The sequence below is a fragment of the Salmo salar genome, chromosome ssa04, assembly GCF_905237065.1.
Source record: "Salmo salar chromosome ssa04, Ssal_v3.1, whole genome shotgun sequence".
Taxonomy (NCBI): Eukaryota; Metazoa; Chordata; class Actinopteri; order Salmoniformes; family Salmonidae; genus Salmo; species Salmo salar.
Window position 1 is genome coordinate 61,407,295 of NC_059445.1, and position 26,279 is coordinate 61,433,573.

At 46.6% G+C, this 26,279-nt stretch overlaps 1 protein-coding gene across 2 annotated transcripts in view; it reads left to right on the plus strand.

Annotated features, from left to right (window-relative positions):
• The first annotated feature begins 237 nt into the window (after positions 1-237).
• The window catches only part of LOC106603442 (uncharacterized), an 84,966-nt gene continuing 58,924 nt past the window's right edge, over positions 238-26,279 (plus strand). For both annotated transcript variants that reach the window (XM_014197124.2, XM_014197125.2), the window contains exons 1-3: positions 238-521; positions 6,808-6,898; positions 17,340-17,920. In XM_014197124.2, coding sequence (XP_014052599.1) covers positions 406-521; positions 6,808-6,898; positions 17,340-17,920 — 788 coding nt within the window. In that variant the 5' untranslated portion in view covers positions 238-405. The remainder of the gene's footprint in view (positions 522-6,807; positions 6,899-17,339; positions 17,921-26,279) is intronic.

A 26,279-nucleotide genomic window follows, 5' to 3' on the forward strand; every position in this document is an offset into this window, starting at 1 on the left:
TTTGATAAAGTAATAGACGAAATATGTTAAAATGCAAAATAGTCTACAACATGTAGGCCTAGTCAGTCACTAATAATCACTATAGAGGATTTGAGTACATGGGAATATGGACATATGGCAATTAGGGAATACGCAAAGTGGGACATAGCTTGGACCATGCTACCTCTACTGTATGACGAAAAATGACACTTAATTAGAATATGCCAAGTGCCCTAGCTCCTCCCCCATTTCCTATGCTACAGCGTTGTAGGGGTTGGACTGGAGTAGAGCGCAGAATTATGTCCATAAGGAGACGAGACATGAAGGAATCGACGAAACTATAGTGTCACACATTTTTATCGAGGTCACCTCAGGGACTCGAAGCTATTCAACTCCTTGTCCAGATGTGACTTTTTCAGGACCGTTATGTCAAACATGAAACGACAAAGTTCATGGCAGGAGGATATCGCCCGAAACTTTTCCAGACTTTTTCAAATAAGTAAATCGCAGGACCCTGAGAAAACAGAGGAAAGCGACATCAGGTATGAACCACACGGTTAACATTGTAACAATAACAATACATCAGTGTCATGGTTTTAATTGTCGTTATTGCAAGATTGTATCAAAACCGCGCTTGAATATGATGTGAAGCACGAGGGCCAGAGATTTGACCGGAGCAGCAGAGACAGTGGTCGCAATCTGTTATATTTTCCATCTATATTGTAGGCTTAGTTAACCGTTCTCTCGGTTAACTAACATTATCATTCTGTTTTGTATCAGCAGCGAAGTAGATACATATCTCTACAATGTAACCATATTAATTTGCTATTAATGGCAAAGTAAGCAGCATTATGATCGTTAACGTAACGTGCCAGGCAGTGGCGAGTGCGAGAACTGGCACAAATCTGACCATCTGTCACAGTGGAGAAAACAATTGAGTGGTTTATAGTAACCCTCTTCACACAGCTACAATGGTCGCCATAGAACAAACATTCTCGTTTTTGCCTGCTCTGATATAGTAGGCCCGTAATAAACTTGAATAATAAACATTGTATTTTAAACGCTTAGGCCACTTTTGTCTTATGGAATGATAACGTTCTTTACATGGCAAAAACGCTGTACGAAACAGTTCAGTTGTCAGAGGGTGTGTCGATACTCTACCGTATTGCTGCACCTGCCTCAGGTGCCATTTTTTTGAGAATTGCTGCTGAGAATTGCTGCTGAGACTTGTGGGAACTTGATCCATATCAAACTGGTTGAGTCAGGGAAGAATTCATACGTATAGAGCCTTCAGAAAGTATTCACACCCCTTTACTTTTTCCACATGTTGTTGTGTTACAAAGTGGGATTAAAATTGATTTAATTGTATTTTTTTTTACACAAAATACTCTAGTGTAAGAATATTATTTTTTTATTCTGTACAGGCTTCCTTCTTTTCACTCTGTCATTTAAGTTAGTTCTGTTGAGTAACTACAATTTTATTGATCCATCCTCAGTTTTCTCCTATCACAGCCATTAAACTCTTAACTGAGTTTTCTCCTCATGGTGAAATCCCTGAGCGGTTTCCATCCTCTCTGGAAACTGAGTTAAGAAGGACACCTGTATCTTTGTAGTGGCGTCGTTGTATTGATACACCACCCAAAGTGCTCAAAGTGATATTCAATGTCTGCTTTTAAATGTTTTACCCATCTACCAATAGGTGCCCTTCTTTGCGAGGCATTGGAAAACCTTCCTGGTCTTTGGGGTTGAATCAGTGTTTAAAATGTACTGCTCGACTCAGGGACCTTACAGATAAATTGTTTGTATGGGGTACAGAGATGTGGGAGTCATTCAAAAATCATGTTAAACACTTCTTGCACACACATTGAGTCCATGCAACTTATTATGTGATTTGTTAACCAATTTTTTTATTTATGCTTGCCGTAACAAAGGGTTGAATACTTACTTACTCAAGACATTTCAGCTTTTCATTTGTAAAAATGTAGAAAAACAATTCCACTTTGACATTATATGGTATTGTGTGTAGGCCAGTAACAAAAAAATCTCAATTCAATCCTTTTAAATTCAGGCTGTAACGCAACAAAATATGGACAAAGTCAAGGGGTGTGAAGGCACTGTATGTCTCTGTGAAGAGTGTGCTGTCAATATTCCTGGGTTAACAAGCGCATTTGCGAAAAAAGCACTGTCATTGCATCAATGTATCTAACCATAAACATCAATGCCTTTCTTTAAAATTAATACACAAGTATATATTTTTAAACCTGCGTATTTAGTTAATATTGCCTGCTAACATGAAATTGTGTCACTGCTCTTGGGTTCATTGCCTGGCTCGTAGCGAACTAATTTGCCAGAATTTTACGTAATTATGACAATTGTGCAATGTAACAGGAATATTTAGACTTAGGGATGCCACCCGTTAGATAAAATACGGACCGGTTCCGTATTTCACTGAAAGAAAAAAAATGTTTTGTTTTCGAGATGATAGTTTCCGGATTCGACCATATTAATGACCTAAGGCTCGTATTTCTGTGTGTTTATTATATTATAATTAAGTCTATGATTTGATAGAGCAGTCTGACTGAGCGGTGGTAGGCACCAGCAGGCTCGTAAGCATTCATTCAAACGGCACTTTCATGCGTTTTGCCAGCAGGTCTTCGCAATGCATTGCGCTGTTTATGACTGAAAGTCTGTCAACTCCCAAGATTAGGCTGGTGTAACCGATGTGAAATGGCTAGCTAGTTAGTGGGTGCGCGCTAATAGCGTTTCAAATGTCACATGCTCTGAGACTTGGAGTAGTTGTTTCCCTTGCTCTACATGGGTAACGCTGCTTCGAGGGTGGCTGTTGTCGATGTGTTCCTGGTTCGAGCCCAGGTAGGAGCGAGGAGAGGGACGGAAGCTATACTTTTACACTGGCAATACTAAAGTGCCTATAAGAACATCCAATCGTCAAAGGTATATGAAATACAAATCGTATAGGGAGAAATAGTCCTATAATTCCTATAATAACTACAACCTAAAACTTCTTACCTGGGAATATTGAAGACTCATGTTAAAAGGAACCACCAGCTTTCATATGTTCCCATGTTCTGAGCAAGGCACTTAAACGTTAGCTTTCTTACATGGCACATTTTGCACTTTTACTTTCTTCTCCATCACTTTGTTTTTGCATTATTTCAACCAACTTGAACATGTTTCATTATTTATTTGAGGCTAAATAGATTTTATTGATGTATTATATTAAGTTAAAATAAGTGTTCATTCAGTATTGTTGTAATTGTCATTATTACGCAGAAATAAAATACATTGCTAAAAAAATCGGCCGATTAATCGGCATCGGGGTTTTTGGCCCTCCAATAATCGGTATCGGTATCGGCATTGAAAAATCATAATCGGTCGACCTCTAGTACGTACGTACCCCAACCAGAAGCCATGGATTACAGGGAACATTCGCACTGAGCTAAAGGGTAGAGATGCCACTTTCAAGGAGCGGGACTCTAGCCCGGAAACGTATAAGAAATCCCTCTATGCCCTCCGACGAACCATCAAACAGGCAAAGGGTCAATATAGGACTAAGGTCTAATCATACAGCCGAGAGCTGCCCAGTGACACGAGCCTACCAGATGAGCTCAACTATGCTCGCTTCGAGGCAAGCAACACTGAAACATGCATGAGAGCATCAGCTGTTCCAGATGACTGTGTGATCACACTCTCCACAGCCAATGCAAGTCAGACCTTTAACCTCTCTGGTATCATTGGGACGCTAGCGTCCCACCTCGACAACAGCCAGTGAAATTGCAGGGCGCCAAATTCAAACAACAGAAATCCCATAATTAAAATTCCTCAAACATACAAGTATTATACACCATTTTAACGATAAACTTCTTGTTAATCCAACCACATTGTCCGATTTCAAAAACGCTTTACGGCGAAAGCACACCATGCAATTATGTTAGGACAGTGCCTAGCCACAAGAAACCACTAGGGAAGGGGTGAAAAACCTCTGTTTTGTTGGTGCGTTTAGTTCAGTAATCCAAAGGCACAGAGCGCGCTCTCAACATCCAGACGAAAAGTCAAAAAAGTACAATAAAAGTTTGTAGAAACATGTCAAACGATGATTAAAATCAATCCTCAGGTTGTTTTTGTCATAAATAATCAATACTATTTCAACCGGACAAAAGCTTTGTCAATAGAAAAGGAGAAACAAGAAAGGCGCGCTCTCGATCACGCACTGGACTCATGTCTGGAAATTTCCACTGTCCACTCATTGAAAGTGCTGTATCTCCCTCATTTTTCAGAGTAAAAGCCTGAAACAATGCCTAAAGACTGGCCACATGTAGAATAAGCCATAGAGATCGTGAACTGGGTCCTAAGTCTTTGTATGGTGGATAGGCTTTCAATGGAAAAACAGCCTTTCAAAATAATAGTACTTCCTGGATGGATTTTCCTCAGGTTTTTGCCTGCCATATCAGTTCTGTTATACTCACAGACATTATTTTAACAGTTGTGGAAACTTTAGAGTGTTTTCTATCCAAATCTACCATTTATATGCATATCCTAGCTTCTGGGCCTGAGTAGCAGGCAATTTAATTTGGGCACGCTTTTCATCCAAAATTCCGAATGCTGCCCCCTACCCTAGTGAAGTTAAACAGGTCAACATTCACAAGGTAGCAGGGCCAGACGGATTACCAGGACGTGCACTCCGAGCATGCGGTAACCAACTGGCAGGTGTCTTCACTGACATTTTCAACCTCTCCCTGTCTGACTGTAATATCAACATGCTTCAAGCAGACCACCATAGTCCCTGTCCCCAAGAACACTAAGGTAACCTGCCTAAATGACTACTGACCCGTAGCACTCACATCTATAGCCATAAAGTGCTTTGAAAGGCTGGTCATGGCTCACATCAACACCATTTTCCCAGAAACCCTACACCCACTCCAATTTGCATATCACCCCAACAGATCCACAGATGATGCAATCTCTATTGCACTCCACACTGCCCTTTCACACCTGGACAAAAGGAACACCTATGTGAGAATTCTGTTCATGGACTTCAGCTCAGCGTTCAACACCATACTGCCTTCAAAGCTCATCACTAAGCTAAGGACCCTGGGACTAAACACCTCCCTCTGCAACTGGATCCTGGACTTCCTGACAGGCCGCCCCCAGGTGGTAAGGGTAGGTAACAACACATCCGCCACGCTGATCCTCAACACAGGGGCCCCTCAGGGGTGCGTGCTCAGTCCCCTCCTGTACTCCTTGTTCACTCATGACTGCACGGCCAGGCACGACTCCAACACCATCATTAAGTTTGCCGATGACACAACAGAGGTAGGCCTGATCAACGATGAGACAGCAAATAGGGAGGAGTTCCGAGACCTGACCGTGTGGTGCAAGTACAACAACCTTTCCCTCAACGTGATCAAGACAAAGGAGATGTTTGTGGACTACAGGAAAAGGAGAACTGAGCACGCCCCCATTCTCATCGGCAGAGGTGTTGTGGAGCAGGTTGAGAGCTTCAAGTTCCTTGGTGTCCACATCACCAACAAACTAACATGGTCCAAGCACACCAAGACAGTCGTGAAGAGGGCATGACAAAACCTATTCCCCCTCAGGAAACTGAAAAGATTTGGCATGGGTTCTCAGATCCTCAAAAGGTTTTACAACTGCACCATCAAGAGCATCCTGACGGGTTGCATCACTGCCTGGTATGGCAACTGCTTGGCCCCCGACCGCAAGGCACTGCAGAGGGTAGTGCGTACGGCCCAGTAAATCACCGGGGCCAAGCTTCCTGCCATCCAGGATCTCTATACCTGGTGGTGTCAGAGGAAGGCCCTAAAAATTGTCCAAGACTCCAGCCACCCTAGTCATAGACTGTTCTCTCTGCTACCGCACGGCAAGCGGTACCAGAGTGCCAAGTCTAGGACCAAGAGTCTTCTAAACAGCTTCTACCCCCAAGCCATAAGACTCCTGAACATCTAATCAAATGGCTACCCAGACTATTGGCATTGACCCCCCCCCCCCCCCTTCTTCGCTGCTGCTACTCTCTGTTATTATCTATGCACAGTCACTTTAATAACTCTACCTACATGTACATATTACCTCGCATATTACCCCCGCACATTGACTCTGTACCGGTACCCCCTGTATATAGCCTCGCTATTGTTAATTTACTGATGCTCTTTCATTATTTGTTGCTTTGATCTCTTACTTTTTGTTAGGTATTTTCTTAAAACTGCATTGCTGGTTAAGGGCTTGTAAGGAAGCATTTCACTGTACTCGGCATATGTGACAAATAAAAATGTTATTTTATTTGACTCAATGCTGTAATCGCTGCCAAAGGTGCTTCAACAAATACTGAGTAAAGGGTCTGAATACTTTTTGTAAATGTGATATATCATTTTTTCTAAAAAACAGTTTTTGTTTTGTCATTGTGGGGTACTGTGTGTAGATTAATGAGGGGAAAAAACTATTCAATACATTTTAGAATAAGGCTGTAACCGAACAAAATGTGGGCCTGAATACTTTCCGAAGGCACAGTATTTCCATGAGGAGAGTGACCAGCATGCGGCTAACAGTTGTCAAACAGTGTCCTGTTGAAGATGGTGGTACTCGGTACTGTAACGTCTACATACCAGTGGTACTGTACACAACTCTAGTGCTCTAAGGCTGCAATGTATGTTTGTTTTCAGCCTTTCCTTTCGATCAATGACCGGTGTGCTCCAATGCCAAATGAGTGCTAGGGAGAACCAGACTTTCGCTGTATAAAACAAATGTTGTGCACCTCTGGTTTATTTTTCTAAGAACTTTTTTCTCTCCAATCACCAGTGGCCAGCAGAATGGAGTCAACAGCAGCCTCCGCAGTGAGACCTGTGAAGGGGAACCATCGCTGCACCAAGAAGACCTGGAGCTGTCCAAGGTATGGATGTCAAGCAGTGCTGACTGGTCAATCCATACCTGGTGCCCATGACTGTGTACAAGTAAACAAGGCTCACACAGAGAGAACCTGTAACACTAACAGTACTGCTGTCAGATGCTGAGTAGAACAGTTGAAGGCACGGGGCATGTGCTGAGGATTATGATGATTGCATAAGAAGTGGCCCAGGGGGTGTGTGTGTAGTGCATAAGTAAGGAATCTAACCATCAACCAAGGTGGTTTGGTTTTGCAGTCAGGGCTTAGAGCTCATATTTTCCATATAGCCTACTGCTGGGAAATTATGATGCTGACCCTGGCAGTATATTATTTGCACATAACCAGAAATAATTCTAGCATAGTTTTTAAAGCCAGCTTTGAAAGAGGATTTGCTCCTGGATGTAATTAGACTCAAGTGGTCCTTTTTATAGTAGGGCTGAAATGAATGCCGGTTCTGTAGCCATCTGTGTAATCTTTCTACCAGACATCCTCAAGCCAAATAAGGGTTTACACGTTTCTGGGAAAATAAATAGGTGTGTACTGGGCTCGTTAGGCACACGTTTCATATAGATTATGAAAAAAAATTATCTCGGTTTTCAGTTTCGATTGTTTGTTCTTCTAAATTAAATGCACTATTTATTATGTGGGTTGAATGCTGTAACAACACAGAATACAACAACTTAATAAATGTCCAATGATGGTAGTGACTGCCCATTAATGCTTATCACTTACAGTATTAACCATTATTTATTCACATTACTTTACTTTAAAATATTTCAGTTGTTGTGTATATTACATTTGTTTTATTTTCTGACTTTATTATTTCATTCCAAGCCATCATCTCATCTGTATAGCGCTGCTGCCTATGCTGTCTGACAAAATCACAATTTGAGTAGTTTTTCAAAGTTAATAAGGCATACTTTTTTGACTGCTGAATACAAACTATCAATCACTTAGATTATGTATTTTCAGTTGGAGATAGAGTACCTCCAGTGCTTGGCTTGGGCAGGAGCTCGCTGGAGCTAAGTACCAGCACCTCAAATGCTCTTCTGCTTGAGACCTAGAATATTATCTCAAAAGTAATGTGGAGCTCCTGCACCTAAATATAAACAGTCCCAGCATCCAAAATGAGTTTCAATCCAAGTCAAGCACTGGATATCTCTCTAATCAACTGCTCTCTATCCCTCTCGATCACACGTTTTTTGGTCTCTTCTCTCCGTGTTTATCGGGGATTTCTGTTGGAGAAGCAGTTTCTGCCTGTCTTTGTTTGAATGGTCTGCTGGGAGACATTTCGATAACTGTATACCCACACTGTACACCCCATAGAAAGGGTGCTGTGTTTTCCATCCAAATAGGACACATTTTGTAGAGTTGTTGCGTGTGCTAGTTTTCAAGTTATCAAGTGTGGCCAATAGTGCTTGTCTAGCAACACATTCACTCAACCCTATTGTAAGGTCAAAATGTTCAAATGTAAAAAAATATGAAAAACCAAACTATATTCATAGCCTTGAGAATTCTCTCTACCCCTTAATCTCTTCTGCTTCCTCTTGTCCCCATTTCCTCTCTTCAAGCCCTCCTCGTCTCTCACATGGTTCCTTATTAGCTGCTAGCCTCTCTGTGTGGTCTGAAAAGACCCCTTTATTAATGTGCTAAGAACCATGTTGTCTCTGCTTAGAACCCTGTTGTTGGCGTTGTGTTAAGTAAAGTACTGTATCTATCCCTGGCAGTCAGACATATTTTGTGGATCACACATGCTTAGCCTACAGAGGGTGGAAAATGCTGACAATTGCTGGAAAGACAGAACAAGCAGCATTGTGACTCGTGATGCACCGATATGACATTTTTGGCCGGTACCGATATCCAATATTTTCCTTGCCAAAAAAAAACGATACCGATATTTAGAATATTAGTGCCTTTTAAGCATTCTAGTACAGTTAAATAGTTAACACACTGTCACGACTTCGGCTGAAGTTGATGACTCTCCTTGTTCGGGTGGTGTTTGGCGGTCGACGTCACCGGTCTTCTAGCCATCGTCGATCCATTTGTCATTTTCGGATTAGCCACAATAGTGGACTTTGCTGTTAGCCTTAAAAATAAAAGTATGGCATAATTTTACTATTTGTGTTCATTTGCATCACTGTCAATGACATACTTTTATTTTGAAGGCAAACCGCAAATTCCACTATTGTGCCTAATCCTTATTGTGGCTAGCTTCACAACACATAACTCGTTCCGGTCGAGCCTCACTAGCCAGATGAAGCTAGCTGGCTGCTTATAACGTTAGCTTTGGGCAACAGGGTTAAGTAGCTGGCTAGCTATTTATTTTCATGAACTGCAGTTCAATTTCAATAGGCGAACACCAAGTGGCAACCTAGCTAATACTTACTCACAAGGATTCCTAAATCATTGCTAAGAATAATGAAAATGACTGCAGTTTCTACTGGTCATTGTTTTCAGGCTGGTTGTATTGGTGCTAGCTAGGTGCCAAGCTAAAGCTAGCTACCCCAGAAGTTGCTGTCGAACAAATTATGCTTTATTACCAACGCGGTATTGTAAACACATTGTTTGTGGCCGGTGTTTGCTTGTTTGCAGACTTTTTTGTACAGCTCTGACAGTGCTACTGTATCCTTTTTGACACACAAAGACCCAAACGTTCCATAGAATGTATGTGTTGAAGCTAATAGCAGTGACGCTACTACTGTGTAACTCCGGTAGGGCAACATCTGAAAAATAGCGCACTTGGTAGTGTGTACTGGTGCTCGATCAGTCGGTGAAAGCCAACATCACCCACGACAGAGAACAGTTGATTGTCAAGGGCAATGAATTCCATTATTTTGGTTTTAATGGATTTCGCCTTTGAGTTGTCTCACTGAAATGTTCATACTCTCTCAAATGACTGCTCGATCCACACAGCAGACATTGTGTGGGCTAGGTTAGGAATGCTGTGTTGCACGTGTAGCGCCAAATTGTACTTGTCGTTATTATGTCACGTACCTACTTATATAGATATGCACGGTAGCTTTGACATCGGTTGTTAACATCGGTGTTAAACAAGACATCGGGCCGATGTCGATGTTGGTATTTTTAGCTAATATCGACCGATTCCGATATGTTCACCGATATATCGTGCATCCCTAATTGTGACTAGAACCTAACCAATAATAAACACCTCCCTTTAAAGGGTAAGGACGTCATAAAACAGTCATACACATTCATAAGCAGTGGGTAAGCATTTTACAAATGTTTACGCTTCTGTCAAGACCAGCAAGTTGACATTTCCGTTGTCACTTACGGTAGGTGTACTGCAATGACCAGCTTGGGGTCGCTGACCTAAGCATTTATGAAATGCCTGGTTTTCTTAGGTATGTGTTATGTATGGATTATAAAGGTGTTAATGATGTTATGTAGGTACCCTTCAAATAAAGTGTTAACATCCCCTCTGTCAAACAGCAAAGCAACATTAGCATCTTTCCTAATTTTGAATTTGTTCTGTGCTAGGTCTTAGCTATAGCATGCTGAGTTTTCCTGGCTTGTCACCCTCTTCCTCTGTAAAGGTTGTCTTGGAAATATTAAGTAGGTCAGCGGCAGCAACAGAAAATAGGAGGTTGCTTTTCTCCCTCAGTTTGTTGGCTTTGTCAGCTGGCCAAACAAGCAGAGAATGAGCTCATCAAAACACACTCCCCTAGCTCACGGCCCGGCCGCCCTTTCAGCCCTCATCAACATCCTGCGGAGCGTCTCGCCACAGGAATAGTGGGAGGAATAGAGGGAGTTATAGAGGGGGGAGGGAGGCATCTGTCTGAGTGTGATGTTGTCTGGGTGCAGGATATAGCTAGGGGCTGCATCAACAGACTGGGTCTACGAGATGGAGAGTCATCTAAGTAGGGATACCACATGATGACTGTTCATCTGGTCACCTAGAATCTATCAAATCATCATTTTATTGAAATTGTCTCAAAACACTCTGCAAAAAAACTAATAAATAAAAAAGAAAATAACAAACAAATAAATAAAAAACAGAAGCTGAGAAACAGAAGACAGACAGTACATGGGGGAGGGGGGGCAAGACAGAGAATACATGGGGTTAAGATGTGTAGAACAGTAAAACATTATGGGAGTCCAGTAGGGCAGGAGAGACGGTGAGTCTAGTAGGGCAGGAGAGATGGTGAGTCCAGTAGGGCAGGAGAGATGGTGAGTCCAGTAGGGCAGGAGAGACTGTGAGTCCAGTAGGGCAGGAGAGATGGTGAGTCCAGTAGGGCAGGAGAGACGGTGAGTCCAGTAGGGCAGGAGAGACGGTGAGTCCAGTAGGGCAGGAGAGACGGTGAGTCCAGTAGGGCAGGAGAGACGGTGAGTCCAGTAGGGCAGGAGAGACGGTGAGTCCAGTAAGGCAGGAGAGACTGTGAGTCCAGTAGGGCAGGAGAGACGGTGAGTCCAGTAGGCCAGGAGAGACTGTGAGTCCAGTAGGGCAGGAGAGACGGTGAGTCCAGTAGGCCAGGAGAGACGGTGAGTCCAGTAGGCCAGGAGAGACGGTGAGTCCAGTAGGCCAGGAGAGACTGTGAGTCCAGTAGGGCAGGAGAGACGGTGAGTCCAGTAGGGCAGGAGAGACGGTGAGTCCAGTAGGCCAGGAGTGACGGTGAGTCCAGTAGGCCAGGAGAGACGGTGAGTCCAGTAGGCCAGGAGAGACGGTGAGTCCAGTAGGGCAGGAGAGACGGTGAGTCCAGTAGGCCAGGAGAGACGGTGAGTCCAGTAGGCCAGGAGAGACGGTGAGTCCAGTAGGCCAGGATTGACGGTGAGTCCAGTAGGCCAGGAGTGACGGTGAGTCCAGTAGGCCAGGAGAGACGGTGAGTCCAGTAGGCCAGGAGTGACGGTGAGTCCAGTAGGCCAGGAGTGACGGTGAGTCCAGTAGGCCAGGAGTGACGGTGAGTCCAGTAGGGCAGGAGTGACGGTGAGTCCAGTAGGGCAGGAGTGACGGTGAGTCCAGTAGGGCAGGAGAGACGGTTAGTCCAGTAGGGCAGGAGTGACGGTGAGTCCAGTAGGGCAGGAGTGACGGTGAGTCCAGTAGGGCAGGAGAGACGGTGAGTCCAGTAGGGCAGGAGAGACGGTGAGTCCAGTAGGACAGGAGAGACGGTGAGTCCAGGAGAGACGGTGAGTCCAGGAGTGACGGTGAGTCCAGTAGGGCAGTAGTGACGGTGAGTCCAGTAGGGCAGGAGAGACGGTGAGTCCAGTAGGGCAGGAGAGACGGTGAGTCCAGGAGAGACGGTGAGTCCAGTAGGACAGGAGTGACGGTGAGTCCAGTAGGGCAGGAGAGACGGTGAGTCCAGGAGAGACGGTGAGTCCAGTAGGACAGGAGTGACGGTGAGTCCAGTAGGCCAGGAGAGACGGTGAGTCCAGTAGGCCAGGAGAGACGGTGAGTCCAGTAGGCCAGGAGAGACGGTGAGTCCAGTAGGCCAGGAGAGACGGTGAGTCCAGTAGGCCAGGAGAGACGGTGAGTCCAGTAGGCCAGGAGAGACGGTGAGTCCAGTAGGCCAGGAGAGACGGTGAGTCCAGTAGGGCAGGAGAGACTGTGAGTCTAGTAGGGCAGGAGAGACGGTGAGTCCAGTAGGCCAGGAGAGACTGTGAGTCCAGTAGGCCAGGAGAGACGGTGAGTCCAGTAGGCCAGGAGAGACTGTGAGTCCAGTAGAGCAGGAGAGACTGTGAGTCCAGTAGGGCAGGAGAGACGGTGAGTCCAGTAGGGCAGGAGAGACGGTGAGTCCAGTAGGGCAGGAGAGACGGTGAGTCCAGTAGGGCAGGAGAGACGGTGAGTCCAGTAGGGCAGGAGAGACGGTGAGTCCAGTAGGGCAGGAGAGACGGTGAGTCCAGTAGGGCAGGAGAGACGGTGAGTCCAGTAGGGCAGGAGAGACGGTGAGTCCAGTAGGGCAGGAGAGACGGTGAGTCCAGGAGAGACGGTGAGTCCAGTAGGACAGGAGTGACGGTGAGTCCAGTAGGACAGGAGTGACGGTGAGTCCAGTAGGGCAGGAGAGACTGTGAGTCCAGTAGGGCAGGAGAGACGGTGAGTCCAGTAGGGCAGGAGAGACGGTGAGTCCAGTAGGCCAGGAGAGACGGTGAGTCCAGTAGGCCAGGAGAGACGGTGAGTCCAGTAGGCCAGGAGAGACGGTGAGTCCAGTAGGGCAGGAGAGACGGTGAGTCCAGTAGGGCAGGAGAGACGGTGAGTCCAGTAGGGCAGGAGAGACAGTGAGTCCAGGAGAGACGGTGAGTCCAGTAGGACAGGAGAGACGGTGAGTCCAGTAGGGCAGGAGAGACTGTGAGTCCAGTAGGGCAGGAGAGACGGTGAGTCCAGTAGGGCAGGAGAGACGGTGAGTCCAGTAGGGCAGGAGAGACGGTGAGTCCAGTAGGCCAGGAGAGACGGTGAGTCCAGTAGGCCAGGAGAGACGGTGAGTCCAGTAGGCCAGGAGCGACGGTGAGTCCAGTAGGGCAGGAGAGACGGTGAGTCCAGTAGGGCAGGAGAGACGGTGAGTCCAGTAGGGCAGGAGAGACGGTGAGTCCAGTAGGGCAGGAGAGAGGTGAGTCCAGTAGGGCAGGAGAGACGGTGAGTCCAGTAGGGCAGGAGAGACGGTGAGTCCAGTAGGGCAGGAGAGAGGTGAGTCCAGTAGGGCAGGAGAGACTGTGAGTCCAGTAGGGCAGGAGAGACGGTGAGTCCAGTAGGGCAGGAGAGACGGTGAGTCCAGTAGGGCAGGAGAGACGGTGAGTCCAGTAGGGCAGGAGAGACGGTGAGTCCAGTAGGCCAGGAGTGACGGTGAGTCCAGTAGGCCAGGAGAGACGGTGAGTCCAGTTGGGCAGGAGTGACGGTGAGTCCAGTAGGGCAGGAGTGACGGTGAGTCCAGTAGGGCAGGAGAGACGGTGAGTCCAGTAGGACAGGAGAGACGGTGAGTCCAGGAGAGACGGTGAGTCCAGGAGTGACGGTGAGTCCAGTAGGGCAGGAGAGACGGTGAGTCCAGGAGAGACGGTGAGTCCAGTAGGACAGGAGTGACGGTGAGTCCAGTAGGGCAGGAGAGACGGTGAGTCCAGGAGAGACGGTGAGTCCAGTAGGACAGGAGTGACGGTGAGTCCAGTAGGGCAGGAGAGACGGTGAGTCCAGTAGGGCAGGAGAGACGGTGAGTCTAGTAGGACAGGAGAGACGGTGAGTCCAGTAGGGCAGGAGAGACTGTGAGTCCAGTAGGGCAGGAGTGACGGTGAGTCCAGTAGGGCAGGAGAGACAATGAGTCCAGTAGGGCAGGAGAGACGGTGAGTCCAGTAGTGCAGGAGAGACGGTGAGTCCAGTAGGGCAGGAGAGACGGTGAGTCCAGTAGGACAGGAGAGACGGTGAGTCCAGTAGGGCAGGAGAGACGGTGAGTCCAGTAGGGCAGGAGAGACAATGAGTCCAGTAGGGCAGGAGTGACGGTGAGTCCAGTAGGGCAGGAGTGACGGTGAGTCCAGTAGGGCAGGAGAGACTGTGAGTCCAGTAGGGCAGGAGAGACTGTGAGTCCAGTAGGGCAGGAGAGACGGTGAGTCCAGTAGGGCAGGAGAGACGGTGAGTCCAGTAGGGCAGGAGAGACGGTGAGTCCAGTAGGGCAGGAGAGACGGTGAGTCCAGTAGGGCAGGAGAGACGGTGAGTCCAGTAGGGCAGGAGAGGCGGTGAGTCCAGTAGGGCAGGAGAGACGGTGAGTCCAGGAGAGACGGTGAGTCCAGGAGTGACGGTGAGTCCAGTAGGGCAGGAGAGACGGTGAGTCCAGTAGGGCAGGAGAGACGGTGAGTCCAGTAGGGCAGGAGAGACGGTGAGTCCAGTAGGACAGGAGTGACGGTGAGTCCAGTAGGACAGGAGAGACAATGAGTCCAGTAGGGCAGGAGAGACGGTGAGTCCAGTAGGGCAGGAGAGACAGTGAGTCCAGTAGGGCAGGAGAGACGGTGAGTCCAGTAGGGCAGGAGAGACGGTGAGTCCAGTAGGGCAGGAGAGACGGTGAGTCCAGTAGGGCAGGAGAGACGGTGAGTCCAGTAGGGCAGGAGAGACGGTGAGTCCAGTAGGGCAGGAGTGACGGTGAGTCCAGTAGGGCAGGAGTGACGGTGAGTCCAGTAGGGCAGGAGAGACTGTGAGTCCAGTAGGGCAGGAGAGACGGTGAGTCCAGTAGGGCAGGAGAGACGGTGAGTCCAGTAGGGCAGGAGAGACGGTGAGTCCAGTAGGGCAGGAGAGACGGTGAGTCCAGTAGGGCAGGAGAGACGGTGAGTCCAGTAGGGCAGGAGAGACGGTGAGTCCAGTAGGCCAGGAGAGGCGGTGAGTCCAGTAGGGCAGGAGAGACGGTGAGTCCAGGAGAGACGGTGAGTCCAGGAGTGACGGTGAGTCCAGTAGGGCAGGAGAGACGGTGAGTCCAGTAGGGCAGGAGAGACGGTGAGTCCAGTAGGACAGGAGTGACGGTGAGTCCAGTAGGACAGGAGAGACAATGAGTCCAGTAGGGCAGGAGAGACGGTGAGTCCAGTAGGGCAGGAGAGACGGTGAGTCCAGTAGGGCAGGAGAGACGGTGAGTCCAGTAGGGCAGGAGAGACGGTGAGTCCAGTAGGGCAGGAGAGACGGTGAGTCCAGTAGGGCAGGAGAGACGGTGAGTCCAGTAGGGCAGGAGTGACGGTGAGTCCAGTAGGCCAGGAGTGACGGTGAGTCCAGTGATGCCCGTGAGGAATAGTGGAGGGATCGCAGGGCAGTGTATGTTTACATCTGGATTATAAAGACATTTGGGACAGTGAGGACTATTTTATGTCTACTCTCTCGATCAGTCCAGAGAGATTGTCTGGCCTCAGTGTCCTTTAATGACAATGCCCTGGAGTCATGCCTGCCCAAGAAATTTTATTTCTATAAAGTTAACATGGCTGGCGATGTTTTTGACTTATAGAAGACCAGGTCGTCGTCAAAGCCTATTTGAAGTATTCTTTTTGGGAGTATTAAAAATATATGTTTTGCGCTGAATAACCATTTGATATTTATTTGATGTAAGTCTGTGAGACATGGTGGAGTGCTAAATCCAATCCCAGCCATGTGAGACATCCCCTGTCTGTCTGTGTGTTCTCACCCTTTGTAATGAGCTGAAGGATAATTGAATGAGATGTTCACTTAAGGCCTCTCTGGGAAGGGTGAAGCACACACTGTGATACCAGAGCTAGTTCACTGGTTGAAGCTGTCCCAGAAGAGGCATTGTGCCCATATGCTGAAGGACAATGAGCTTTATGTCCATTTAATGGTTCTAATATTATATGTTAATATGAATTCATTTGAATGCCTTTCCTTCATAATGTTCTCAGAGGACTGGAGGAACAAAGCAACATGGTTAAAACGTTTCCAATCCTTTCACCTACCTTGAAAGAAAAGCAAACGAAGAGAGGAGTATTGAGAATCAGACCCCTACCTTCCGCTCCTCACTCTGTGGTCCATTGTGTCTGGACCTTGACAGCCGCTGTCTGATTGATTTGGTGACCCTAATTCTGCCCCCTTCCCTCCAGCCCCCACATCCTAAGATTTGTCATGCTAAAAGCAAGTCTGGTAGCACATTGCTTTGTGTCTCCTTGTGGATACTGTAGTCTCAAGGCAGGAAGTGATTTTACAGTAGCTGAGGAAGTAAACACACTCATGTTGTGGTTTTATGTTTTAATTGTTGACTACTAATGGACAGAGTGAAGGATGTATATATACATGTGGGTGAGGTGAGTGTTTCCCATGAGTTTCCTCCTACATGTTACAAACAACATTTGACCAAAACAGACAACATTTGAATAGGGTAATAATGTTGGGGGGCTTTTCGAATGAAGATTAACCTGGTGGGAAAAACGGATAGAAATGTCATCATAATTACATCATTTTGTCATGACGTCATTTCCACTCGTTTTACCTGCTGGGAATGGTTCAATTAGACAGCATTGATTCGTATTCTGTGCAGGAATGGTTTAGGTTGACAATGGCTATGACATAAATGCAGCAGAAGAATGCATGCGGTGCTCTTTTCCCTCTGTATTACTCATGCGGGGACGTACGGATGTGCAGCATGCTGTAAACACCGGCTCCATCTCTTTTACTACCCTGGCTGATTGCTGCGGTCCTGAGAGAGTTAACTGCATTGTGGGCAGGGCTATGGGGGAGGGGAGTGCTGTGTGTTTCATAGAGACATTTGCATTAGAGAGCGGTTGCTGCCACTTAGCTGCTGTTGCTGTAGAGGGCACAGCCGATGGAAAGAGAAGAGGGAGAAAGAGAGTTTACCGGCTTTTCATGGGAATCTCACTCTGCTCTCGTCCCCTGTTCTACCCTTTTGCCAGGGTGCTGCTGTGTACTGCTTTGTCAGTGGCAAGCCTGCGGCTGAGAAAGTTCATCTGATTTGCTCTCACACACACCCCTCTCTTTCTCTCTCTCTTTTTTTGTGTCATTGTCTTGGGGTTCCAGACATTCCAAGGCACGGAAGAAGAGGGAGATGTAAGGGAAGGAGTGCTGGGAGAGGCACTGGAGGACAGAGAGAGCCAGGGGAAGGAGAAAGGAGGAGAGGGCAGTAGCAGCATATCGGACGATGCGGGGGGGTCCTCCAAGGACCAGCCCCTCGTCCCACCCCCCTTAGTGGACTCTGTGCCTTGCTCTCCGGCGAGCCCCCCGGGGCCCGACTCTCCCAAGCGTCCTCCCCCTTTAGATGCTTTCTTCAGGAGACTGGGGAGTCTTTTCCACTTCAAGGCTGAACCCGCCACAGCAGTCCAGCAGCACGAGGAACAGCAGCAGGCAGAGGAGGGAGGAGAAGGACAAGAGGAGGGGGAAACAGCATTAGCAGTGGGGTCTATTGAGCCAGACCTTTCAGGAATGACATGTGGTGCAGAGGGGGACCAGGACCACTGTGACTCTGCCGGGAGTCTGACGGGAGAACAGGACACTCGGCACACAGAGACAGAGGACAGGGGAGAGGGAGAGTCTGACCTACACAGTGTATCGACATCCACAAGGAGTCCAACACACACAGACCTAGAGACTCTGGAGAAACCGTGAGTACTGTACTTCCTTCACGTGCATGTGTCTGTGTGTGTGTGTGTGTGTGTGTGCGCTTGTATGCGCGCATGTGTGTGTGTGTGTGCATGCGTGAATGGTTATAATGGTTGAAGGACAGTAATAACTTACAACTCCCTTAGATGTTTATCTATGTAACTCTCAATGTATGTGAACAACAAACTAGACATATTTTTGTTAATCCCAAACCTCAATTTCTCACCCTTTCTTGGATTGTTTCCAGAACGGCACTTTGAGTTTCCTACTTTGAGTTTCCTGTAGTAATACGAGTATCTTCAACGGCTTAAAGCAGAATTGGGACAATAACAACATCCAGGAAGTGTAAAGACCCTGGACCGACCTTCCATTGTAGCCTGACCTTAACGGGGGACAAACTTCAAAGGCAGCCTTAGCGGACTTGCTGGTAATTAGCAGTAGTGGTGCCAGGCCTGGAATGTATACTAGAGGTCAGAGGTGCCCCTGTGCATGGGTGTTGGCACTCCTTGGCACCAGCGACGGTCACCAATGTGAGCAGGAGCGTGCGGACAGGCTCTGACTCCGATATGGAACCTTACACCATCCCATGGTGGGATGAATGAACCCTTGAGGCGTCGCAGAATGTTTGGGATACAACAGGTCTGTGTCGCGGCACCTGTACTGTTTGACAGTGCTGCCTTTCATGTGGCTGCCAAACCAGAAGTAGGATGAAGTGCCACTAGACACTGATCTATAATCAGTTTTGCATTTCTTCTCTAATGGTTAAAGTTAGTATTTAGGGGGATGGTAAACTGATCTTAGATCTGTGCCTATGAAGAAGTTGGGCAATCTAGGTTCATGGTTGTTGCTCCACCTGAAGGAGAGGAGCTGGGCTCTTGGATCATGTCAGGATAATGCTAACATCTTTATGTAAACCCACAGCCAGTTAAAAGAGGAAGGAGTATTTACTTAGCCCTAATCCTCAGTTACCTCAGGTTGACCCCATGGAGAAAACTACTGATTTGTGTAGCTCACCAGTGATCCAAACGGGTTTGTCTTAACACTGGACTCAATGCATCCAGAGGGATAGGTTGCCAAGGTCAGCATTCATCAGTTGGAAGTGCTCCTCGGTACAGTAGCTGATGGGAGTGGTAAAGATAAGAGGCTAATGCATATACAGCAGGAAAGTAGTGCTTTATAGATAAGTGCTATTTAGCAGCAGACGAGCTGTCACAAATCAAGTCAGTACTCAGAAGGGACAACCTATTATTCTTAAGTCTTCCTGGAGACTCCTCTCAAACCTAAACACTATTGGTCAGTGATTGAAATATGCTGTGTGTGTGTGTGTGTGTGTGTGTGTGTGTGTGTGTGTGTGTGTGTGTGTGTGTGTGTTGCCCACAATGGTTGCTGGGTCTTAAATGAACAGCTGTGACAACTTTCTCTTTCTCACTCTCTCTTCTTCTCTTTCTCTCCCTCTCTTTCATTCTCTCTTTCTCTCTCCCTAGTCCCTGTCTTGCACCTGGGCTATATTTTAACACCCTGTCCATGCCAATGTCAGCCAGGAGGGATGTCTTCAAATACACCAGGCCACAACAAGAGTTGGGGAGTGTTGAAGTAGAGGCTGATTATTTCCTGAGGTTCAGTCTCTCTGAGGATAGACTATGTTGGACTTGACATTTTCCTCTAAAATGCTGTTTTCAGGCCTGTTTGGGTTTTAGCTTGTGGGTTTTTAGGTTGGCACAAAGGTAGACAGAGTTGTCCCTGGACCAGCCATGGCCCTGTAATACATTTCTGCCCTCTGCCTATCAGATCAGATTACGCTGATGTGTTCATGTGTGTCAGCACTGAGAGGTGACCAACCATGACTATGCACATAAACACACGTTATGTTCTTCTACACACATACGTTGTTATTTTATCCCTGTGAGGACCTAAAATCTATTTCCATTCAAAATCCTATTTTCCCTAACCTTAACCCTAAACCTAACCACTAACCCCTTACCTAAACCCTAATTCTAACCCTACTTCTAATTCTAACCCTAACCCTAAACCTAACCCCTAAGCTTAAAATAGCCTTTGTCGTCATGGTGACTTGGGAAATGTCCCCACAAGGAGGAACTGGCCCCTAAGCTCATTATTAAGCACTATTTCGTGTTGGCACACTGTCCCTATGCAATACTATTTTAATTTATTTATTTCATTTATTTCACCTTTATTTAACCAGGTAGGCCAGTTGAGAACAAGATCTCATTTACAACTGCGACCTGTCCAAGATAAAGCAAAGCAGTGCGACAAAAAACAACACAGAGTTACACATGGGATAAACAAAAGTACAGTCAATAACACAATAGAAAGAATCTATATACAGTGTGTGCAAATGGCGTGAGGAGGTAAGGCGATTAAAAAGGCCATAGTAGCGAAGTAATTACAATTTAGCAAATTAACACTGAAGTGATAGATGTGCAGATGATGATGTGCAAGTAGAAATACTGGTGTGCAAAAAAGTAAATAAAAACAAATGGGGATGAGGTAGGTGGTTGGGTGGGCTATGTACAGCTGCAGCGATCAGTAAGCTGCTCTGATAGCTGATGCTTAAAGTTAGTGAGGGAGATATAAGTCGCCAACTTCAGCGATTTTTGCAATTCGTTCCAGTCATTGGCAGCAGAGAACTGGAAGGAAAGGCGGCCAAAGTGGGTTTTAGCTTTGGGGATGACCAGTGAAATATACCTGCTGGAGCGTGTGCTACGGGTGCGTGTTGTTATGGTGACCAGTGAAATATACCTGCTGGAGCGTGTGCTACGGGTGCGTGTTGTTATGGTGACCAGTGAAATATACCTGCTGGAGCGTGTGCTACGGGTGCGTGTTGTTATGGTGACCAGTGAAATATACCTGCTGGAGCGTGTGCTACGGGTGCGTGTTGTTATGGTGACCAGTGAGATATACCTGCTGGAGCGTGTGCTACGGGTGCGTGTTGTTATGGTGACCAGTGAGCTGAGATAAGGCGGAGCTTTACCTAGCAAAGACTTAGAGATGACCTGGAGCCAGTGGGTTTGGCGATGAATATGTAGCGAGGGCCAGCCGACGAGAGCATACAGGTCGCAGTGGTGGGTGGTATATGGGGCTTTGGTGACAAAACGGATGGCACTGTGATAGACTGCATCCAGTTTGCTGAGTAGGGTATTGGAGGCTATTTTGTAAATAACATTGCCGAAGTCGCGGATCGGTAGGATAGTCAGTTTTACGAGGGTATGTTTGGCAGCGTGAGTGAAGGATGCTTTGTTGCAAAATAGGAAGCCAATTCTAGATTTAATTTTGGATTGGAGATGCTTAATATGAGTCTGGAAGGAGAGTTTACAGTCTAACCAGACACCCAGGTATTTGTAGTTGTCCACGTATTCTAAGTCAGAGCTGTCCAGAGTAGTGATGCTGGACGGGCGAGCAGGTGTGGGGCAGTGATCGATTGAATAGCATGCATTTAGTTTTACTTGCGTTTAAGAGCAGTTGGAGGCCACGGAAGGAGAGTTGTATGGCATTGAAGCTCATTTGGAGGTTTATTAACACAGTGTCCAAAGAAGGGCCAGATGTATACAGAATGGTGTCGTCTTCCAAAGAAGGGCCAGATGTATACAGAATGGTGTCGTCTTCCAAAGAAGGGCCAGATGTATACAGAATGGTGTCGTCTGCATAGAGGTGGATCAAGGAATCACCCGTAGCAAGAGCGACATCATTGATGTATACAGAGAAAAGAGTTGGCCCCGAGAATTGAACCCTGTGGCACACCCATGGAGACTGCCAGAGGTCCGGACAACAGGCCCTCCGATTTGACACACTGAACTCAAAATCAAATCAAATTTTATCTGTCACATACACATGGTTAGCAGATGTTAATGCGAGTGTAGCGAAATGCTTGTGCTTCTAGTTCCGACCATGCAGTAATATCTAACAAGTAATCTAACCTAACAATTTCACAACAACTACCTTATACACACACGTGTAGGAATGATTAAAAATATATGAATGAGCGATGGCCGAATGGCATAGGCAAGGTGCAGTAGACGGTGTAGAGAACAGTATATACATATGAGATGAGTAATGTAGGGTATGTAAACATTTTATAAAGTGGCATTGTTTAAAGTGACTAGTGATACATTTATTACATCCAATTTGTAATTATTAAAGTGGCTAGAGATTAGAGTCAGTATGTTGGCAGCAGCCACTCAATGTTAGTGATGGCTGTTTAACAGTTTGATGGCCTTGAGATAGAAGCTGTCCCAGCTTTGATGATCATCCCTACTGCCTCTGATCTTGGTGAGAGAGCAAATGTTCTACGCCAGGTGAAATCTCACATCATTAGCTCATTGTTTGGGATGTGTCCCAAAATAATTCACTAGAAAACAGCTTAAACAAACTCAAATACAGCTACTTTGCTGTTATTCTGGCTGCACTGTTTAAAGGGGCTAGAGATGAGTCAGTATGTTGGCAGCAGCCACTCAATGTTAGTGATGGCTCTTGGTCCCTGCTTTGATGCACCTGTACTGACTCTATCTGAGAAGTAGTTGGTGAACCAACTATACCATCAACCACTGCACTATTCCACTTTCCACACAGTCTGTGTGGAAAGTAACAGCTTATCACATACTGAACTAAGCAAATCCAGGCATTAGGTGCCCATTGAAATGCATAAGCCTGTTGATTTCAATATGGATGGACAGCAAGGCAGATGGATGGTCTGAGATAGTGTGTCCTCAGCAGATGCTGTGTAATGAAAGACAGTGATACACAGAGGCCCTGCAGTCCACAGGCAGTTCTGTTCTGTTCTGCCCCCGTTATGGAACAAGAGAGGAAAGCAATAGTCAGACTCTGAGAGGGAGGAATAGGCCAAAAGACACCATGACCTCAGCAGAAGGGAGGGAGAGTGTGAAGTGGAGAAAAGAACAGAAGCAGTGTGCACAGGGAGCTGGGGGAGAATGAGGGAAAATCACAGAGGAATGTGAGAGTCATGATGAGAAAACAGACATTTGAAATGCAAACTAATAAACAAGCTGTGGAGTGAGGATATTTTGCTGCCTGGCTGAGACCCATTTTATTTGGGTACTACTCACTATCAACAAACTATCAGTTTCATTTGCAACTCTGTTGATGTGCAGTAAATACATTCACTACTAACTATCTTACCCAGCAGTTGTAGTTTCTGCATGTGCAGCTGATAAACTAAGGCTTTGAGATTACCATGTTACCAATGGTTAGGAGTGAACTAAAACCACCCACATGACTCAACAAGGCCTTGACAGAAGGACATCTGTAGCAGAACATCAGCCAAGTGAATTCTGTCTGGAGTTATGTGAGCGTGAGTAATGGAGATAGGCATGTGTGAATAGAAGCAAAATATAAAAATAATACCATTCATTTCAGAGATGACCTTCTTTCTCAAGGTCAGCTGTCAGACAGCTGACTTTCAGATTTTTTGTTCCAAGATGGCGTAGCAGTCAGATGTCTTCGTCCTCGTCTTGTCGTGTCCCGTGTATATATATTTTTAGATCTTTTTTCTTCGCCTATATTTAAAAAAAACTTCAACATACTCTTCAACATACTCTCCTGCAATCCGCCTCACCCATTGTGGTATGGATCTGCTATTTTCTTTACTTTTGAACCGGAACCCCCAACAGAAGCTAGCCAGCTAACTCGCTACTAGCTAGTAGTCAGCCAGCCACTGCTAGCGGTCATCAGCTAACCTTTAGCCTGGACAACTCTTGCAAGTCTGCACAGCGCAATACGAACCAGAGCAAATCTGACCTATTTTTCTCCATATCTCCGGATTCCTACCGCAAGCTCTGAACCTTCTCACCTGGATCATCGCAGCTAGCTAGCTGCTGTCCGAGTTGCCACTCCTGGCTAACGTCTCTGTCCCAAAGCAAAATTCAATTAGCCTGGAGCTAGCCTTTGCTAGGCCCATCTCCCGCTCGCCGAAGAGGTCCATCAGTCACTCCTTGGGCTACAATACCTATTTTGCCAATTGGCCTGGACCCCTTTTACTGCCGACACGGAGCCCCGCCGATCCATCATGACTGGAATACCGACGTAATTTTTTACATTTACATTTTAGTCATTTAGCAGACGCTCTTATCCAGAGCGACTTACAGTAGCGAATACATACATTTTATGCATTTTTTTTATTTTATTTTTGTACTGCCCAAGGGGGTTTTTCAACTGGCTCCTTCGTCGAGACGTCCCCTGAATGCCCATCTGCTAGCCTGCTGCCCGCTAGCTTTATCCTTATCCTACTCCTCTGTTCATGTAGAGGTTAATCCAGGCCCTGCAGTGACTAGCTCCACTCCCATTCCCCAGACACTCTCATTTGTTGACTTCTGTAACCATAATAGCCTTGGTTTCATGCATGTTAACATTAGAAGCCTCCTCCCTAAGTTTGTTTTACTCACTGCTTTAGCACACTCTTTTTTTAACCTTTATTTAACTAGGCAAGTCAGTTAAGAACAAATTCTTATGACGGCCTAGGAACAGTGGGTTAACTGCCTTGTTCAGGGGCAGAACAACAGATTTTTACCTTGTCAGCTCGGGGATTTGATCTTGCAACCTTTCGGTTCCTAGTCCAACGCTCTAACCACTAGGCTACCTGCCGTCCCAACTCTGCCAACCCGGATGTCCTAGCCGTGTCTGAATCCTGGCTTAGGAAGACCACCAAAAACCCTGAAATTTCGATCTCTAACTATAACATTTTCCGACAAGATAGAACTGCCAAGGGGGGCGGAGTTGCAATCTACTGCAGAGATAGCCTGCAGAGTTCTGTCTTACTATCCAGGTCTGTGCCCAAACAATTTGAGCTTCTACTTTTAAAAATCCACCTTTCCAGAAACAAGTCTCTCACCGTTACCGCTTGCTATAGACCACCTTTTGCCCCCAGCTGTGCCCTGGACCATGTGAATTGATTGCCCCCCATCTATCTTCAGAGCTTTTGCTGTTAGGTGACCTAAACTGGGACATGCTTAACACCCCGGCCATCCTACAATCTAAGCTTGATGCCCTCAATCTCACACAAATGATCAATGAACCTACCAGGTACAACTCAAAATCCATAAACACGGGCACCCTCATAGATATCATCCTAACCAACCTGCCCTCCAAATACCCCTCTGCTGTCTTCAACCAGGATCTCAGCGATCACTGCCTCATTGCCTGCGTCCGTAATGGGTCTGTGGTCAAACGTCCACCCCTCATCACTGTCAAACGCTCCCAAAAACACTTCTGCGAGCAGGCCCTCCTAATCGACCTGGCCCGGGTATCCTGGAAGGATATTGACCTCATTCCGTCAGTAGAGGATGCCTGGTTATTCTTTAAAAGTGCTTTCCTCACCATCTTAAATAAGAAAGAGATAGCCCTTGGTTCACCCCAGACTTGACAGCCCTTGACCAGCACAAAAGCATCCTGTGGCGTACTGCATTAGCATTGAATAGCGCCCGCGATATGCAACTTTTCAGGGAAGTTAGGAACCAATATACACAGGCAGTTAGGAAAGCAATGGCTAGCTTTTTCAAACAGAAATTTGCATCCTGTAGCAGAAACTCAAAAAGTTCTGGGACACTGTAAAGTCCATGGAGAATAAGAGCACCTCCTCCCGCATGCCCACTGCACTGAGTCTAGGAAACAATGTCAGCACAGATAAATCCACAATAATTGAGAATTTCAAGAAGCATTTTTCTACGGCTGGCCATGCTTTTCACCTGGCTACCCCTACCCCGGTCAACAGCCCTGCACCCCCCACAGCAACTTGCCCAAGCCTCCCCATTTCTCCTTCACCCAAATCCAGATAGCTAATGTTCTGAAAGAGTTGCAAAATCTGGACCCCTACAAATCAGCCGGGCTAGACAATCTGGACCCTCTCTTTCTAAAATTATCCGCCGAAATTGTTGCAACCCCTATTACTAGCCTGTTCAACCTCTCTTTCGTATCGTCTGAGATCCCCAAAGATTGGAAAGCTGCCGCGGTCATCCCACTCTTCAAAGGGGGAGACACTCTAGACCCAAACTGCTACAGACCTATATCTACCCTACCCTGCCTTTCTAAGGTCTTCGAAAGCCAAGTTAACCTGTTGGGGCTAGGGGCAGTATTTTCACGGCCAGATAAAAAACGTCCCCGATTTAAACTGGTTACTACTCTTGCCCAGAAATGAGAATATGCATATAATTAGTGATTTGGATAGAATACACTCTAAAGTTTCTAAAACTGTTTGAACGGTGTCTGTGAGTATAACAGGAAGTGCCCTGTCTGACAATTTGTTCTCCTTCTGTTGCATCTCTATCAAAAATACAGCATTTGTGCTGTAACGTGACACTTTCTAAGGCTTCCATTGGCTCTCTAAAGCCGCCA